We start from the raw sequence: 14,870 nt of genomic DNA, 5'->3' as shown, positions 1-14,870 counted from the left end.
TCCTCCAAAAACAAAAGAAAGGGGGAGCCACAGGTAACACAGAGAACGTCTAAATTTAGTTCTCTATACCATTAATTTTCTAATTTTTGACAAAGGTGCACTGGCTCCGGCAGACAGGTTTTATAACCCACCAGAAGGGCAGTATTTAGTGTGAGCAGCTCCAGGTGATGTGGAGAGACCCAGAAAGTGGTGAATGGAAGGGACCAGATAGGTTAACTGCTTGGGGGAGAGGGTTTGCTTGTATCTCCACAGATGGAGAAGGAATCAGATGGGTGCCAACAAGCCATATTCGCCTTGTCCATCGGAGAGAGACAGAGCAGACCCTTGAAACGAAGGAGAAGACCCAAGAAACATCGGGTGGTTCTGTTGTTGACTGTGCCCACCACTGAAAGAACGTTTGACCCATGGACATCAAAAACTGTTGGACTTGAAAATCCTCAGGAATCATTGGATTCTCTGAGACATCATAAGACTGATGCGGGATTTCAAAAACTTGTGGGGATCATTGGATTCCCTAACACGTGAAGCAATGGACAATAGATTGGTTTTGGACTATCCATTGGTTGCTGAAGAAGGTGTATGTGTGACTGATGTTTAATTTACATACCCTCCTTCTAGGACTTCTGGAAATCTTTTACAAAACCCTGTTGATTTATATTGTTTGTTATATCACCACTTGTATGTTCCTGTTTGTCACACCACATCGAGTCTGCACTGACCGAGGAGAGTCACCACTAACAGCCTCTGCGTTATTGCTATGTGCTTGTGTAATAATTCCCATGCTGATGGGTTTGTGCATACTGGTCTCTAATAAGGCCCTTCAACCCAGAAACCCGCTAGCAAATCCCCACTTCTCTTTGGTGCTTTTCATCTCCCTTCCTGAGATGTCAGGGAGGGCGTGATCACCTCCTTTTCAGTGCTTTCATTTCCCCTCCTTAGAAGTCAGGGGGGGCGTGATCGCCTCCTTTTTGGGGTTCTCACCTCCCTGAAAAGTCAGGGATGGCGTGACCACTTGTGGTCTAAAACAAAAGAAAGCGGGAACTAGCACCTCTGGGGGGAGGACTAGCATCTCTGGGGGGAGGACTAGCATCTCTGGGGGGAGGACTAGTACCTCTGGGGGGAGGACTAGCATCTCTGGGGGGAGGACTAGCACCTCTGGGGGGAGGACTAGCACCTCTGGGGGAAGGACTAGCACCTCTGGGGGGGAGGACTAGCACCTCTGGGGGGAGGACTGGCACCTCTGGGGGGAGGGCACATATTTTGTCAGACTTGCTGTGCTGGTGAGTTTGGCTGGACTTCTTTTGTTCTTAATACTTAAAAGTTATATTTTATTTTTTACTTTGTTTTCAGAGAGAATTTAGCCTTGAGTTAATGTCTTTTTGATTTTTTTGGTAAAGTGGAGGATTCTCACTGGAGAAGGCATATTCGGAAATGAAGACAAAATAAAAACAAGTTCTCAGTACAAATTAAACATACATGGGGGAGGGGAGGCTCGGTGAGAAAGCTGGGGGCGTCGAGGGTCCAAGTCTGGCCACGCGGGCTCCAAGGACCCCGAGGGAAGGCGCGAAGAGCCTCAGGCAGGCAAGCACGACCTCGGGGCGGCCCGCTCCCGCCTCTTCCGCTTCCTGGGCCCGAGCCTGGGACGTGACGGGGCTGAAGGAGCAGGCGCGGCCCGCCCAAGGTTATAGCACCCAGACGGGTCAGGCCCCCCTCCCTTGGGCGCCGCCGTGGCCTTTGCCCTACTTCCGAGCTCCTCCCGCTTCTTTGAGCCCCGCCTCGGCTCCCGCCTCTCTTGATTGGCTGCGTGGCCGCCAATGGGCTGCTCCCGAGGCCGAATGCTCGCTCTTGGCCTCCGTTTGGGAGTGTGGGGGTGTGTGTGGAGGGGCGCGGGCCAAGTCTCGCGAGAGTTGGGTCGGTCTCCGGAGTTGAGTTGAGGTCCGCGGGACCGGAGCGGGCGCCGGAGCGGAGGAGGCCGGGCCAGGGCAGGAGCCGCAGCCGGCGGCGGGGGAGCAGCAGCAATGGCGGCAACGGCCATATTCCGGGCGGCGGCGGCGGCTCCCGCGCGCCTGAGGCGGGCCACGGTGAGGGCGGCCGGGGTCGAGGCCCGAGAGCGGGAGACACCCCAGGAGGGCCCCGAGCTTGGCGGCGCGCACCCACAAGGCGCCTGCTGAGTGCGTGGCCCGGGGCATCCCGAGACCAGCGGGGAGGGGAAGCTGGGCCGTGGCTGTCTCCGTGGGCAGACGGGAAACTGAGAGCTAGAGCGGGGGAGGGACTCTCGGAGCCCGGACCGAACTCAGGTCCTCGGACTCCGGAATCCAGACTAGCCCGAGCTGCCCTTTCGGAGCTAAGCCCCCAGCCGCCACCTCCCGGGCGCCTTCCGAGCCCCGACTGGTCGGAGCGGGGCCAGACCCTAAACTTTGACCTCGCAGCCATTCCCAGAGGCCCCACCTGCTCCATGCCCTTTTCCCCTCCTCCCCAGCACTGACAGCTCAGACCCCCCTGCAGGACGTCATCTCCCCGACCTCTCCGGACTTCCGGCGGGAGCCGAGCGGTGCCCCTGTTCTAAGTCACGTTGTGGGTCTGAAATGTCCCCGGGACCCTCCCGCCAGGGCTTCTGGGAGCCCTGACCTCGGCTGACTCAGCCCCGGGCTCGGCAGGACCAGGGCCGGGGAGCCCAGTTAGGCTCTCTGTTGGGTCGGGGGCGAGCTCGGGAGGGGGAGGGCCAGCCAGAGGTGAAGCTGGTTGTCAGGCGGCCTGGAGAGTGACTGGGGAGCCGGTTTGACCAGAATCCTGCCCAGAGGGGGGCCTGGGTGCACCCATTGTAGACGGGGGAAGCCGAGGCGCTGGAGGCCGGGGGGCCGGCCCCCCTCCAAGTCAGCCCGCGGTGGTTTCTCCCTCCGCCCTCTGCCATTCCCGCTCTGAGGCATCTCTCCGGTTCTCCTCGCCGGGGCATCCCTCAGGTCTCCGTCCCGGCCCTCTGCCCCAGTAATAACTCATCCGGTGACCCCGGCAGTACCTGAGGACTCAGTCATCCCCGTGCCGTGACCCTCACACCCAAACACTCCCCTCTGACCTCTCTGACTTCCGGCCTCTGCTCTTCGGACCGGGGTCCGGGAGGCGCCTTTACTCCACGTGTCCCGGGAGGAGGTCGCCATTTCCCGTCCCTCGGGCTCCCAGGTTCGAGGCAGCCTGCCCCCCCCCTCGCTTTGATACCCGTGGCAGCCCCCGGGAGGGGCTCTGCCTGACCCTAGGGCCTTCCCCCTCCCCTCCCCCCAGCCACCAAAGTGACTTTGCAGACTTGCCCCTCTCCTGGGCAGGAGCTCCGGTGATTCCCATCACTCTCAGTCTGTTTAGTGTGGAAGAACTGGAAGGCTTTTAGTACCTTCCAGTCCTCTCGCTCCTTGTTCCCCGGCGCATTCGCGTCTGTCCAGGACGGGCCCTGGCTGTTCCAGCTTTTTCTCAGCCGGGCTTCTCCGTCCTGGGGACACATTCCCTCCAGCCACGGTTTCGGTTAAGTTTCAGCTAAAATCCCTTCCGTCTCTGGAAGCCTCCCTCACCCCGGCTCTAAGTCTCCCGCTCCCTATTCATGCAGCGCTTGTGGTTTGCTTTGTGTACTTTTGTTTGCTAATCGCTCCATTAAACTGCAAACTCCCGGAGGGTAAGGGCTGCCTTTTGCCTCTTCGTGCACTCCCAGCTCTTAGTGTAGTGGCCCGCGCTGGGAAGGAGCCTGGTGGATGTTTATTCACTGGTCCTATTCAGGGATTGGACTCTTTTTATGCCGTGGCTTAAGCAAAACTTGACCTGAGGTTCTAAATGTCTCCTCCTAGCTCTAGTGCTCTCTCCATTGTCTGAGGGACTTGTACGTTTTCCCCTTAGAGTCTGACTTTCTCTAAGATGGAGATTTCAGATGGTCTTTGGTAAAGTTCCAGAGGAATTTGCCCTTGACTTATTTTTAAATTTAGAAGTCACTCAAGGAGAATCAGTTTCCTCCCCTCCCCCCCCCCCCCCCAGTCATCCAGGGCCTGTGCTTTATGAAATAAAATTGAGTTACAAATGTGTGAGGAAAGGAGTAACTGCCAGAGGGGGAAAAGAAACCGGAAAGAAGTCTGGCCCTATCCCCACCATATCACAGTAAAATAAAAATATCATCCCATCTCTCGCCCTAAGGACAGTTGGGAGATGCAGAACGGATAAGGCAGGCTGCCGAGTGTCAACCCGGGGAATCTGAGTAACAGCTGAAAAGACCCGGAAGAGAGGTGTCTGTCTTAGTAAAAGTGAGAGTTAATCCATTTTCGACCCCGGGATCCCCAAGAACTATAATTCTCCCTGTGGTCCTTTGGTGAAGGTCTTATGGGAAAACACTGGTAAGAACACAGGAGAAAGTGATCAGTTGCTGCTGAGTCCGTTGAAGAAATTCCTGAAGACGGTGATCTCAAGCTTCTTTCGGTCCATTTTACTCTGAAAATAAACTTGGGGAACTAGGTGATTAAGGAAAGATTGAGGTTAAGAAGTATTTTTAATGTTAATCTTTAAATCTCTGCTCTGGTCAGTGTTACATTCCGTTCTGAGTGCTGGGTTTTAGAAGGAACAGTGACAAGTTAGAATGTATCCCTGCCGTAGCAGTTCTGCAGTTGAAGGAACTGGAGAAGAGAGGACATGGACTTAGGGAAGCAGGGTCAGGCCTGTGCTCTTGGCTTGGTCCAGGCTTCTAGACTTAGGAGCAATCCGAGGACAGCACAAGTGACAGCCATCCCAGAGGGAAGCGATGCTCTCATTGTAGCGCTCTACTGCAGCTTGTTGGAGGTGGGAGAAGGGATTCTGCCTCAGTGGTTGAATTGCATGACCTTGAAGGTCCTTCTCACCCAGACAATTTGGGAAGTGGAAGAAGTCGGTGTGAGGATCTCTCAGAAGATGCAAAAGAGTTCCAGTTCTCATCCTGGCTGAAGAGGTGGTTCTGAGCGCATCCTTTGAGTTTCGCTTTCCATCTCTGAAATAACATAATATGATTTTGTCACTCCAGGGAAGAAGCATAGAGCAAAAGTGAAGGAAATGAGAGGAGGCCAGACTTGGTTCTATTACTCTTGCATGTCACTAATCTGAATGGGAAGCATTTGGACCTAAAGGAAAAATAGCAAAGAAAGATGTTTGGGGAGTATGTGAAGCATGCTTTCAAGGTCATCAGAATTTGCTGTTAGGGCAGAGGTTCACTCTAAGCCGGGCTGCTTTGTCAAAGCTATGGAAGTACTGTAGAAAAGTCAGAAGGTTGGTCAGAGCCTTGATTGAGCATTTGAACTCTGCAATCCACAATTTGGTTTTAATCTCATTTGAAAGGAGAATTGGAGCCAATTGGGAGGGGAGGTTTCTAGGAGAAAATTTATATTATGAGGCGCATTCTGTAAAATGATGCTGACTGCCAAGGTGTCTATTTAGGGACTTTCTTGTTTTTGAAATAAAGTAAATTGAGCATGTTTTTAATGTTGAAATCAATGTCATGCAGATGTTTTCATCTGGATGTCTAAAAGTTGCCATGTTTTATTACTAAAAAAGTAGAGGATTAATTTAATTTAAATAAAGTAGGATGAATTATAGAACTCTAGAAACAGTTAATGCCCTCCTTTTCATTTTATAGATGAGACTTGCCTGAGGTCACATTGCTAGTTAATGCTGGGCAGAACTTGGATTAGACAGACCTTCATCCTTTCTAGTTCCTCATGTTCCGTTCAGTTACATTATTAAGTTATTAACAGAAAAAAGTGGCTTTAAAAAATCATTTTGGGTAGAATTTAAGGGGAAAAAAATGGCCAGTATGCCTAAAGTGGACTATTTCCCCCCCCTGAGATTAAAACCAAAGACAAAGGAGATAGTATGTGTGTCTTTTCCTTTGTGTTTCTATTCAGTCCTTTAAAAGTTCTTTAAAGTGGGTAGAAATGCATTTTTACTTAGCTAAATTCTGCCAGACCCCCAAATATAGGTTCCAAAATTATCAACTGAGAAGAGGCTGGAAAATTTTCTTGCCACTGTAGATGATGGGGACTAGGGATGTTTGAGGAGAGACTAAAAGGAAAATTTAGTGTTCAGTTACATGCAGAGTCAAAAATTCCATTTGTAGCTAAAGTCTGTAATTTTTGGGATCATTTCTGGAAATCTCAGACAAAATATGTAGTCATTTTTCTCTCTTAAAATTGAGCATCTCCACATCATTTCCCTTGCTTGGAGACATTTGTTCCTTTTCTTTGCCTGACGGTGCTGTGTGGTTATTTTTGTGTATCTCTTTCTATTTTGTAGTGGAATAGAGCTGGAAGTGATCTTAAAAATCATAGAGCCCAGTCCTGATTTCATAGAAAAGAAAACAAGGGCCTAGTGGTCATGTGACTTGCCCAGAATCAAATAATGAGGGACAGAACTGAGGTCTTCTGACTTTAGGTTAAAAGTTAGCAAGTTTTATTAAATGCTTGCTATGTGTCAGGCGCTATCTTAAATGTTGGAGATGCAAAGAAAAGCAAAAAAAAAAATTCCTGTTCTCAAGGAACCTATAGTCTAATGGAGAGATGGCATGCATACAACTATGTACAGATACAGAGTAAATCGGAGATGATTTTAGAAGTTAGGACTTGTTCAGTTATATCATTTTAATTTTACAACTTGCAAATAGTAGGACCACATGCAAGTGACTTAATATCCTCCCCTGTAAAATGCAGGAATTGGACTAGATTTTTTTCTCTTAAAAGATTTGGTCAGTCTTAAGACTAAAGGAAAATCATTGTTGTGACTACAGCTGTGTGAGCAGTGGATTGGAGAGGGAGATCTTTGAGTCAGTGATTATAGCAGTAGTCCAGGTGAGAGGCAATGAGGACCTGTAGGAGGCTGGTGACTTTGGGAATAGCAGAAAGGATGGAGGTGAAAATGATTTCTTGTTAGGGCATTCTTTAGTTGAAAGTCCTTGTCAGCACTGATATTCTAGCTTCTTATTTCTGTCTTTGATATTTTGAGATTATAGTTTACTTCTCCAAGAAGGAAGTGGCCTCAATCACCTCTGTTGAATATTTAGAACATTGTTGTGTTCTCCACAGATCATGGAAACTTAAGTTTATTAATTCATTTTATATGGCAAATATTTTTAAAAAGATATTTTTGTATATTCGACAAGTGGATAATGAGTGAAAGACACTGAGTAAACTATGATAACTGACATTTATTTAGTACTTTAAAATTTATGAAGCTCTTTATGTGATCTCTTTTTAATCCTTATAGAACATATGTGAAAAAAAATAGCACAAACACTTGGTATTTTTGCTTTGAGATAAATATCTGAGGCTGTTGAATAAATTGCCTGAATAAGAATCTTAAGTGGAATTTGAACCCAAGTCTCTGACAAGTCTAGCCCTAATTCATTATACCAAGCTGCCTCTCAAAAGTAATTGAACTGGAGTTCCTGTCTTCAAGCAGCTTAAATTCCAGTAATGTTACCTGATTTTTTAAGTGTTTGAGGCTAGTATGTAATTGGGAAAAGTCAAACTAAAATAACACAGCTCAATGTGGTAGAAAGAGCACTGGGTTGGGAAATAGTTCTGGGTTCTAGTTACTATTCTGCCAGCTGCTGACATGGGGATATTTTCATCTTAAAAGGATGGTGTTGGACTTTATTATTTTTGTGGCCCCTCCTAGTTCTGTCATTCTGTGATACTAATAACAAATTAAAAAATAATACTTTGTTCCTTTTGGATAAAAATGACTATAAACTTCATGCCCTTCAACAAATAAAAATTTTCAAAGAGACAAAAAAGATTGTAATAAGGTCATAAACTTTCATTATTTAAAGTTCAACAAAAGTTAAGAAAGTGATATATGGTTCCTCTTATTTGTTCATTTTTATTCTTTTTTGTTCAGATTTGGATCTTCTAGAGTGACCTTTCTCTGTTGATGCAGAGGAGCAGTGTGACTAACTTTAGTCTTAGAGAATTCACTGCCTGAGGGAGGCCTTGGGTGGTTATGATTTAGTCATGGCCACTGCCAGCATGTGCCAGAAACAGAGCTTGAAGCCAGGCCTGCTTGACCCTGAGTGTAATCTGCTACAGTACTACCTATCCTTTTTTGGTGGATTAATAGTATCTTGCTATGTTTTATATTCTAGTTTGTTCAGCTATTCTTCAATCATTGACCATTTAAGTTGTTTACAAATTTTTGCTTTTACAAATAATGTTAGTAAGAATATTTTTGTACAAATAGATCTTTTCCCTTGTCAATATCATCTTTATTGTGTAGTCTCCAGAATAAGATTAAAGAGTTTGAATAGTTTTGTAAATTTTTAAAAGGCCTAAAAGTTCAGACCCAGGTATACCCAGAACAACTCTTAGATCAACAGCAAAAAAAATGGTTAAAGAAACTCTAATCTTAATGTTGAACTCCTACCATAAATGGAGCAATTTAAATTGTATCTACAGTCCTGGAGCATGTCATCTTTCATAGGTCAGAAACCCAGATTAACTTGTATTTTTCTATGCCATCATTTCTGATGAAAAGGCATCATCCTGAAGAGAAGATTCCTAAAGGAATTCCCTTATAATTTCATATAAACAATGCTGGAAAACACGCTAGAATGACTTTGAGTGTTTTGAAATTCTGAAGTAACAAAGAATTGCTCTCATTTAGAATGAAGGAAGCTAGCTTTATGACTGAACAAGGAACATTGATTGATAATTACTTGTTTGAAAAATTTAGTTGACAAAAGAAACCATACCATAGAATTTCAATAGAACTTTGTTTTAATATAAATCTTGAGTAACTTTTACTTAGGAATAGTATTTTTTAATGGCATTTTATTTTTCCAAATATAGGCAAAGATAGTTTTTAACATTCACCTTTGCAAAACCTTGTGTTCCAAATTTTTCTTCCCCATCTTCCTAAAACAGCAAGCAATCTTATATAGGTAAATGGGTGCAATTCTTCTAAACTTATTTCCATATTTGTCATCCTGGGCAAAAAAAAAAAAATCAAAAGGGGAAAAAAACACAAGAAAGGAAAAAACAAGCAAACAACAAAAAGGGAGAAAATACTGTTTTAATCCACTTTTAAGTTTCATAATTCTTTCTGGATGTGAATGGCACTGGAATAGTATTAAAAAAATAATGTATGAAGTAATCTCTTGAGATAACTCCAGGAAAATCTTGATTTATTCTTTTCTTAAAGGAGTCCCTTTCAATCTGACAGAAAATTCCACATGGATTTAATTGGATGGTAAAAGAATAACATTCTTTGTAACTTATGTAGCATCCTTATGTAGTATATGTTCAACAGCCCTGTAGAAGTGAATTGATTTTGTGATAGTGACATTTAATATCTTTTATTTCTTCTACCCATTCACATTGCTTAGTCATGTCCATTGTAAGATATATGAGTGTATATCAGTTTGTTTCTAATTGGTATTTGACATGGAATAAATTTCATCAGCAAGGATATAAAAGAGTTTATCCAGAAATTAAGAATTTCAGTTTATATGTATGTACCTGGAACTTAATATTTTTCTCTTCGGTCAGCCTTTTTTAAGGCATTGGGTTCGTAAATTTTCCAGTATACCTCATTTGCTTTTTTTTTTTTTTTTTTTAAAGTATAATAAGGCTGTAGTAACTTTTAGCAAGAGATTTGACTTTAGGCATTAGTCTCAGTGTGTTTAAAGGTTGTAAGTTCAAGTTTACATAATTACCTTTAATGGCATGGGGGGAGAATATCTACTGTAAAAATCTCAATTTTTAAGTTTTTATTAAATGAAAAGGGAAATAGTTAGGGAATGGCCAATTGAAGAGATGGATGATGGGACTTGAAATATTCCATCTAGAGGGCATAGATATTATCTAAACTCACAATGGGTCTGAGATCTATTGAACAAGTGTTCAAATCATATTTTAAAACACAACATAAATTGAATCTACTTTGTTAGAAATTTCAACTGTAAAGTTAACATTCTTAAGTACTGAGCTCTCCTATCTGGGATGTTAAATTTTACATTATTGAAACACTGGGGGGAAAATAACATTGAAGTGACCCTATTAAAAGAATAGTCTGGTATACCTGAACTTGTCAAATAGGAAAAAAAAAGAGATTCTAAATAGGAGTTGAGGTGTAAACTTGTTTTATGCTTGTGACCAACTTCATGTTAACTAAGGGATGTTCAGACAGAGAGAAATGGTAATTTTTATTTGAGTTTTTCAGGATCTGTTGTGCCAAGAACGTGTTTGAAGGAGTCCTAGATACTTGTGTAGCACGAGTAGTATAATACCAAAATACAGAAGAACATTTCATATACAGATCTTATCATTTCTTTTGATATTCCACAGTATTTAAAAAATTGGATAGAAGATAGAGAATTCAGAGCTTTCTCCAGCTTGCCTCAGAAATACCTCTAAATTGATCCTCTTAACAGATTCTAGAGTGACAAAACCCACAAAAAGATGGAATAAAACAATTTTCTAGCTTAAGGTAATGGTAACTTACTTGAATAAAAGGGCAGTTTAGTGGGAAGCTCTTAGCTGCAGCACAGATCAGCAGCCATGGACCTTCAGACATGGCTTAGTAGGCTAGTGACACAACAGGCTAGTTGTGAAGCCTCCAGTACCAGATCAGAAGGTGAATTTCAAGTCTTGGACCTTGGTACCACAGGTGCAACTAGATTGGGTCAATCCTGTATAGTGGACAAGCTGCCAGCTCCTTTGGCCCCAGTGTACAAAGCGAGTGACAAAGTCCGTGTCCCCCTGCAAAAGAAACTTGGGTCAGTGTCCCCTGAGCCCTAGGGGAAGAGCTCAACTTTCAAAACTGAACAAAAAAACAAAAAGAGCTTTGACCATAGAAAACTATTATGGCAACACAGAAAGATCAGAACAAAAACTTAGAAGGGGACAGCAATGGCAAAATGCTCACATGTGATGCTTCAGAAGGGAATATAAATTGGTCTCATGTTCAAAGGGTTCTTCAGGGAGAGCTCAAAAAAGACTTTGGAAATCAAGAGGCATAGAAGAAGAGTTGGGAAAAGAAAGAATTATTCAGGAGAATTATGAAAAAAGACAATAATTTGGGAAAGTAAGCACAAAAATTGACTGAAGAAAACAACTTAAAAGTAGAATTTGGCCAAATAGAAAAGAAGGTAAAAAAAGCTAGCACAAAATAATTCATTAAAGATTAAAATTGGACAAGTGAAGCTAATGACTCTGAGATATCAAGAATCAAATAAAATCAGAAGAATGAAAAAATAGAAGAAAGTGTAAAATAGCTCATTGGAAAAATAACTGACTAGGGAAATTGATTTAAAAAAGACAATTTAAGAATTATTATGACCAAAAAATTAGCCAGAGCAACATTTTTGAAGAAATTATCAAGGAAAATTGCCCTGATATTTTAGAGTCAGAGGGCAAAAAAGTAATCGAAAGAATCTACTGATTCTACTGTAAAGAGTGATCCCAAAGTGAAAACTCCAAGGAGTATTATAGAGAAATTCCATAATTATCAGGTCAAGGAGAAAATACTATAGGCAGCCAGAAAGAATCCGATTAAATTCTAATGAGCCACAATCAGGTTTACTCAGAATTTAGCAGCTTTCTATTTTAAGGGATCAAAGGGTCTAGAATATGATATTCCAAAAGGTAAAAGAGCTTGGATTACAACCAAGAATCAGTTACTAGAACAACTGAGCAGGGGAAAATTTCAATTTCAGGGGAAAATTCAATAAAATAGGAGACCTTCAAATTTTCTTGATGAAAGGACTAGAGCTGAATAGAAAATTCAGTCTTCAAATAAAAGGCTCAAAAGAAGCCTCAAAAAATAAATAGAAAAGAAGAAAATGATTGTTGTCCTTTATATTCAAAGAGGACTAAAATGACATTAATTACAGGGCATTTTGACTGTGACTGATCCTCTGATCACGATGCTTGGAATGCTCTGCCACAGATTGGGCACCAAGAGTCCATAGGAACATTTGGGTTAGAATGTACAACTTTTTGAGTAGTTTGTGTTTCTTCTGAGCTACTTAAGTCCTGCTTTGCTCCTAGAGCATGGCCCCTTCTCTGCTGAGGGCAATTATGCTGGGCAGTCCTGTGCTAGTGTCTCCCATGTTGTAAGTCAATTCTAAAGTTCTTAAGAGAGACCTTGGGAGTGCCGTTGTTCTGCTTTTTCTGGCAGAGGTTGGCTTCTGTGAATTTTCCACAAAATATCCTTTTTGTCAAGTGTACATTTGGAATTTGGACAGTGTGGCCACACAATGGGGTTGTGTTCTCTGCAGTAGAGTTTGAATGCTTGGTAGTTTAGCTTGAGAAAAGACCTCAGTGTCTGGTATCTTATCTGGGTGATCTTCAGAATCTTCCTGAGACGGATGGAAGTGATGGAAGGGATTCAGTTTCCTGGCATGGTGCTGATAGGCTGTCTGGGTTTCTCAGGCACACAACAACAAGGTCAGCACAATGGCTCTGCAGACCTTCAGTTTTGTGGTCAGTCTAATAACTCTCCTCTCCCCCACTGTCCTTTGGAGTTTTCCAAACCCTGAGCTAGCTCTGGCAATGCGTGTGTCAATCTCATTACCGATGTGGACATCCCTGGAAAGTATATTGCCTAGGTAAGTGAACACAACATTCAGTAATGTTAAGTTGTTTTTATCCCTATGGGGAAGATGATATTTGTAACTCTTGAGAACTGTTAGAAGAGCTGTATACAGACAGAGCATGTAGATATGAGTTGACTTTGATGTGAAGATGAAAAACAAAAAACTAAGGAATGAAAAATTGATAGATAGGCTATCCTATAGGAAAGGGTAAGAGGGAAAAGAGAAAGAACAGGGAAGAGTGAAAGCTAATAGAAAAGAGGGCAGAAGTAGGAAGAGAAAAGGGGTGAGAGAAGGGAGGGAGATGAGTCAGAAGCAAAATACTGTTGAGAAGGTGAAAGGAGAGAAAAATATAAACAGGGAAAACAGGATGGAGGGAAATACACAATAATCATAACTGTGAATATGAATAGGATGAACTTTCCCATAAAATGGGAGGGGATAGTTGAGCTTGATGCATACAGAATAAAGGTAGAAGGCTGAAGCAAGATTATGCTTCAGCTGAAGTAAAAAAGCAGGAATTGCAATCTTGATCTCAGACTAAGCAAAAGCAAAAATGGATCTGATTAAAAGAGATAATGAAGGAAACTGCATCTTGCTAAAGGGTATGTTATATGTTAGACAATGAAATAATATCAATATTAAATATATATGCACCAAGTGACAAAAATATCCAAATGAGAAGTTAAATGAGAAATATGATGAAATAAGACAGCCCTACTATACTGTTGGGCATCTCAACCTCTCAGAACTAGATAATTTAACCATAATATAAACAAGAAAGAAGTTGAGATGAATAGAAATTTAGAAAAGTTAGATGTGACCACTGAAGAAAATCTAATGGAGATAGAATTATATCTTTTTTCTCCAGTACTACATGGCAGTTACATTAGGACATAAAAACCTCATAGTCAATGAAGAAAGGCAGAAAATATGAAATACATCCTTTTCAGATCATGATGCAATAAAAATTACATGTAATAAAAGTCATGGAAAAATGGATGAGAAATTAAGTGGAAACTAATTCTTAAGACTGAGTGGGTCAAACATCAAATCATAGATGCAATAATTTCATCCAAGAGAATGACAGTAATGAGAACATACAAAAACTTTAGGGGATGTAACCGTAACCAAAGCAGTTCTTATAGGAAATTTTATCTCTCCAAATGTTTATGTGAATAAACTAGAAAAAGGAGAGAACAATGAAATTGGGCATTCATCTAAAAAAGATAGAAAAAGAAAACCCCTTTCATGCTTACCCCATTAAATACCAAATTAGAAATTTTGAAAAATCAAAGGAGAGATCAATAAAATTGCATATAAGAAAACTAATGAACTAATAAATAAAACTAAGTTGGTTTACATGAAAAAAAAAAACCCTGGTAAAATAGATAAACTTTTGGTTTGGTTAATTTGGTTAGATTTAATTAGAAAAAGAGGAAAAGATTATCAGTATCAAAAAATGAAAAAGATGAACTCACCACCAAAGGAGAGGAAATCAAATAAATAATTACATGCTATTTTGCCTAAGTATATGCCAATAAATTTGGCAGTCTAATTGAAATGGAAGAATATTTATAAAAATATAAATTGCCCAGATTAACAGGAGAGGAAATAAAATAAATAACTTACTTTTAGAAGAAGAAATTAAAGAAGCCATCAATGAACTCCCCAAGGAAAAAACTCAAAGACCAGATGAATTTACTGAATTCTACCAAACATTTAAAGAATAATTAATTCCAATACTATATAAACTATTTGGGAAAATAGGCAAAGAAGGAGTTCTGCCAAATGGTGCTGATAGCTAAATCAGAAAGGACCAAATTTTTTTTTGATGCAAAAAATTATAATATTAGCAAAGATATTGCAGAAATTTATCATTAGAATAATACATTAAGACCTAGTAGAATTTATACCAGGAATGCAGGGCTGATTCAATGTTGGGGAAATAATTGACCATATTGGTAACTAAAAAGAAATGATTATCTCAATAGATGCAAAAAAAGCTTTTAACGAAATACCTTTTAGTATTAGAGAGCTTACAAATAAGGGGGTTTTCCTTAAAATGATAAGCAGCATCTGTTTAAAACCATGAACAAGCATTATTTGTAATGGGAATAAGCTAGAAACATTCTGGAAAGATTGGGGGTAAAAAAAAAGATACCACAAAGATCCCTTATTGTTCAATATTGTACTAGAAATGTTAGCTTTAGCAATGAGGGAAAAAAAAAAACAAATTGAAGAATTTAAGTAGGCAGTGAGGAAACAAAACTTAACACTCTGCAAATGA

At 41.5% G+C, this 14,870-nt stretch overlaps 1 protein-coding gene across 1 annotated transcript in view; it reads left to right on the top strand.

The window, feature by feature from the left end:
* The first annotated feature begins 1,813 nt into the window (after positions 1-1,813).
* The window catches only part of ETFA (electron transfer flavoprotein subunit alpha), a 69,707-nt gene continuing 56,650 nt past the window's right edge, over positions 1,814-14,870 (top strand). The window contains exon 1 of the mRNA XM_074296497.1: positions 1,814-2,081. Within this exon, the coding sequence (XP_074152598.1) occupies positions 2,019-2,081 (63 nt within the window). The 5' untranslated portion in view covers positions 1,814-2,018. The remainder of the gene's footprint in view (positions 2,082-14,870) is intronic.

Source organism: Sminthopsis crassicaudata, chromosome 2 (assembly GCF_048593235.1).
Source record: "Sminthopsis crassicaudata isolate SCR6 chromosome 2, ASM4859323v1, whole genome shotgun sequence".
In the NCBI taxonomy this organism is placed as follows: domain Eukaryota; kingdom Metazoa; phylum Chordata; class Mammalia; order Dasyuromorphia; family Dasyuridae; genus Sminthopsis; species Sminthopsis crassicaudata.
The sequence above is the reverse complement of the archived record's forward strand: the minus strand, read 5'-3'. Positions and strand labels throughout refer to the sequence as shown.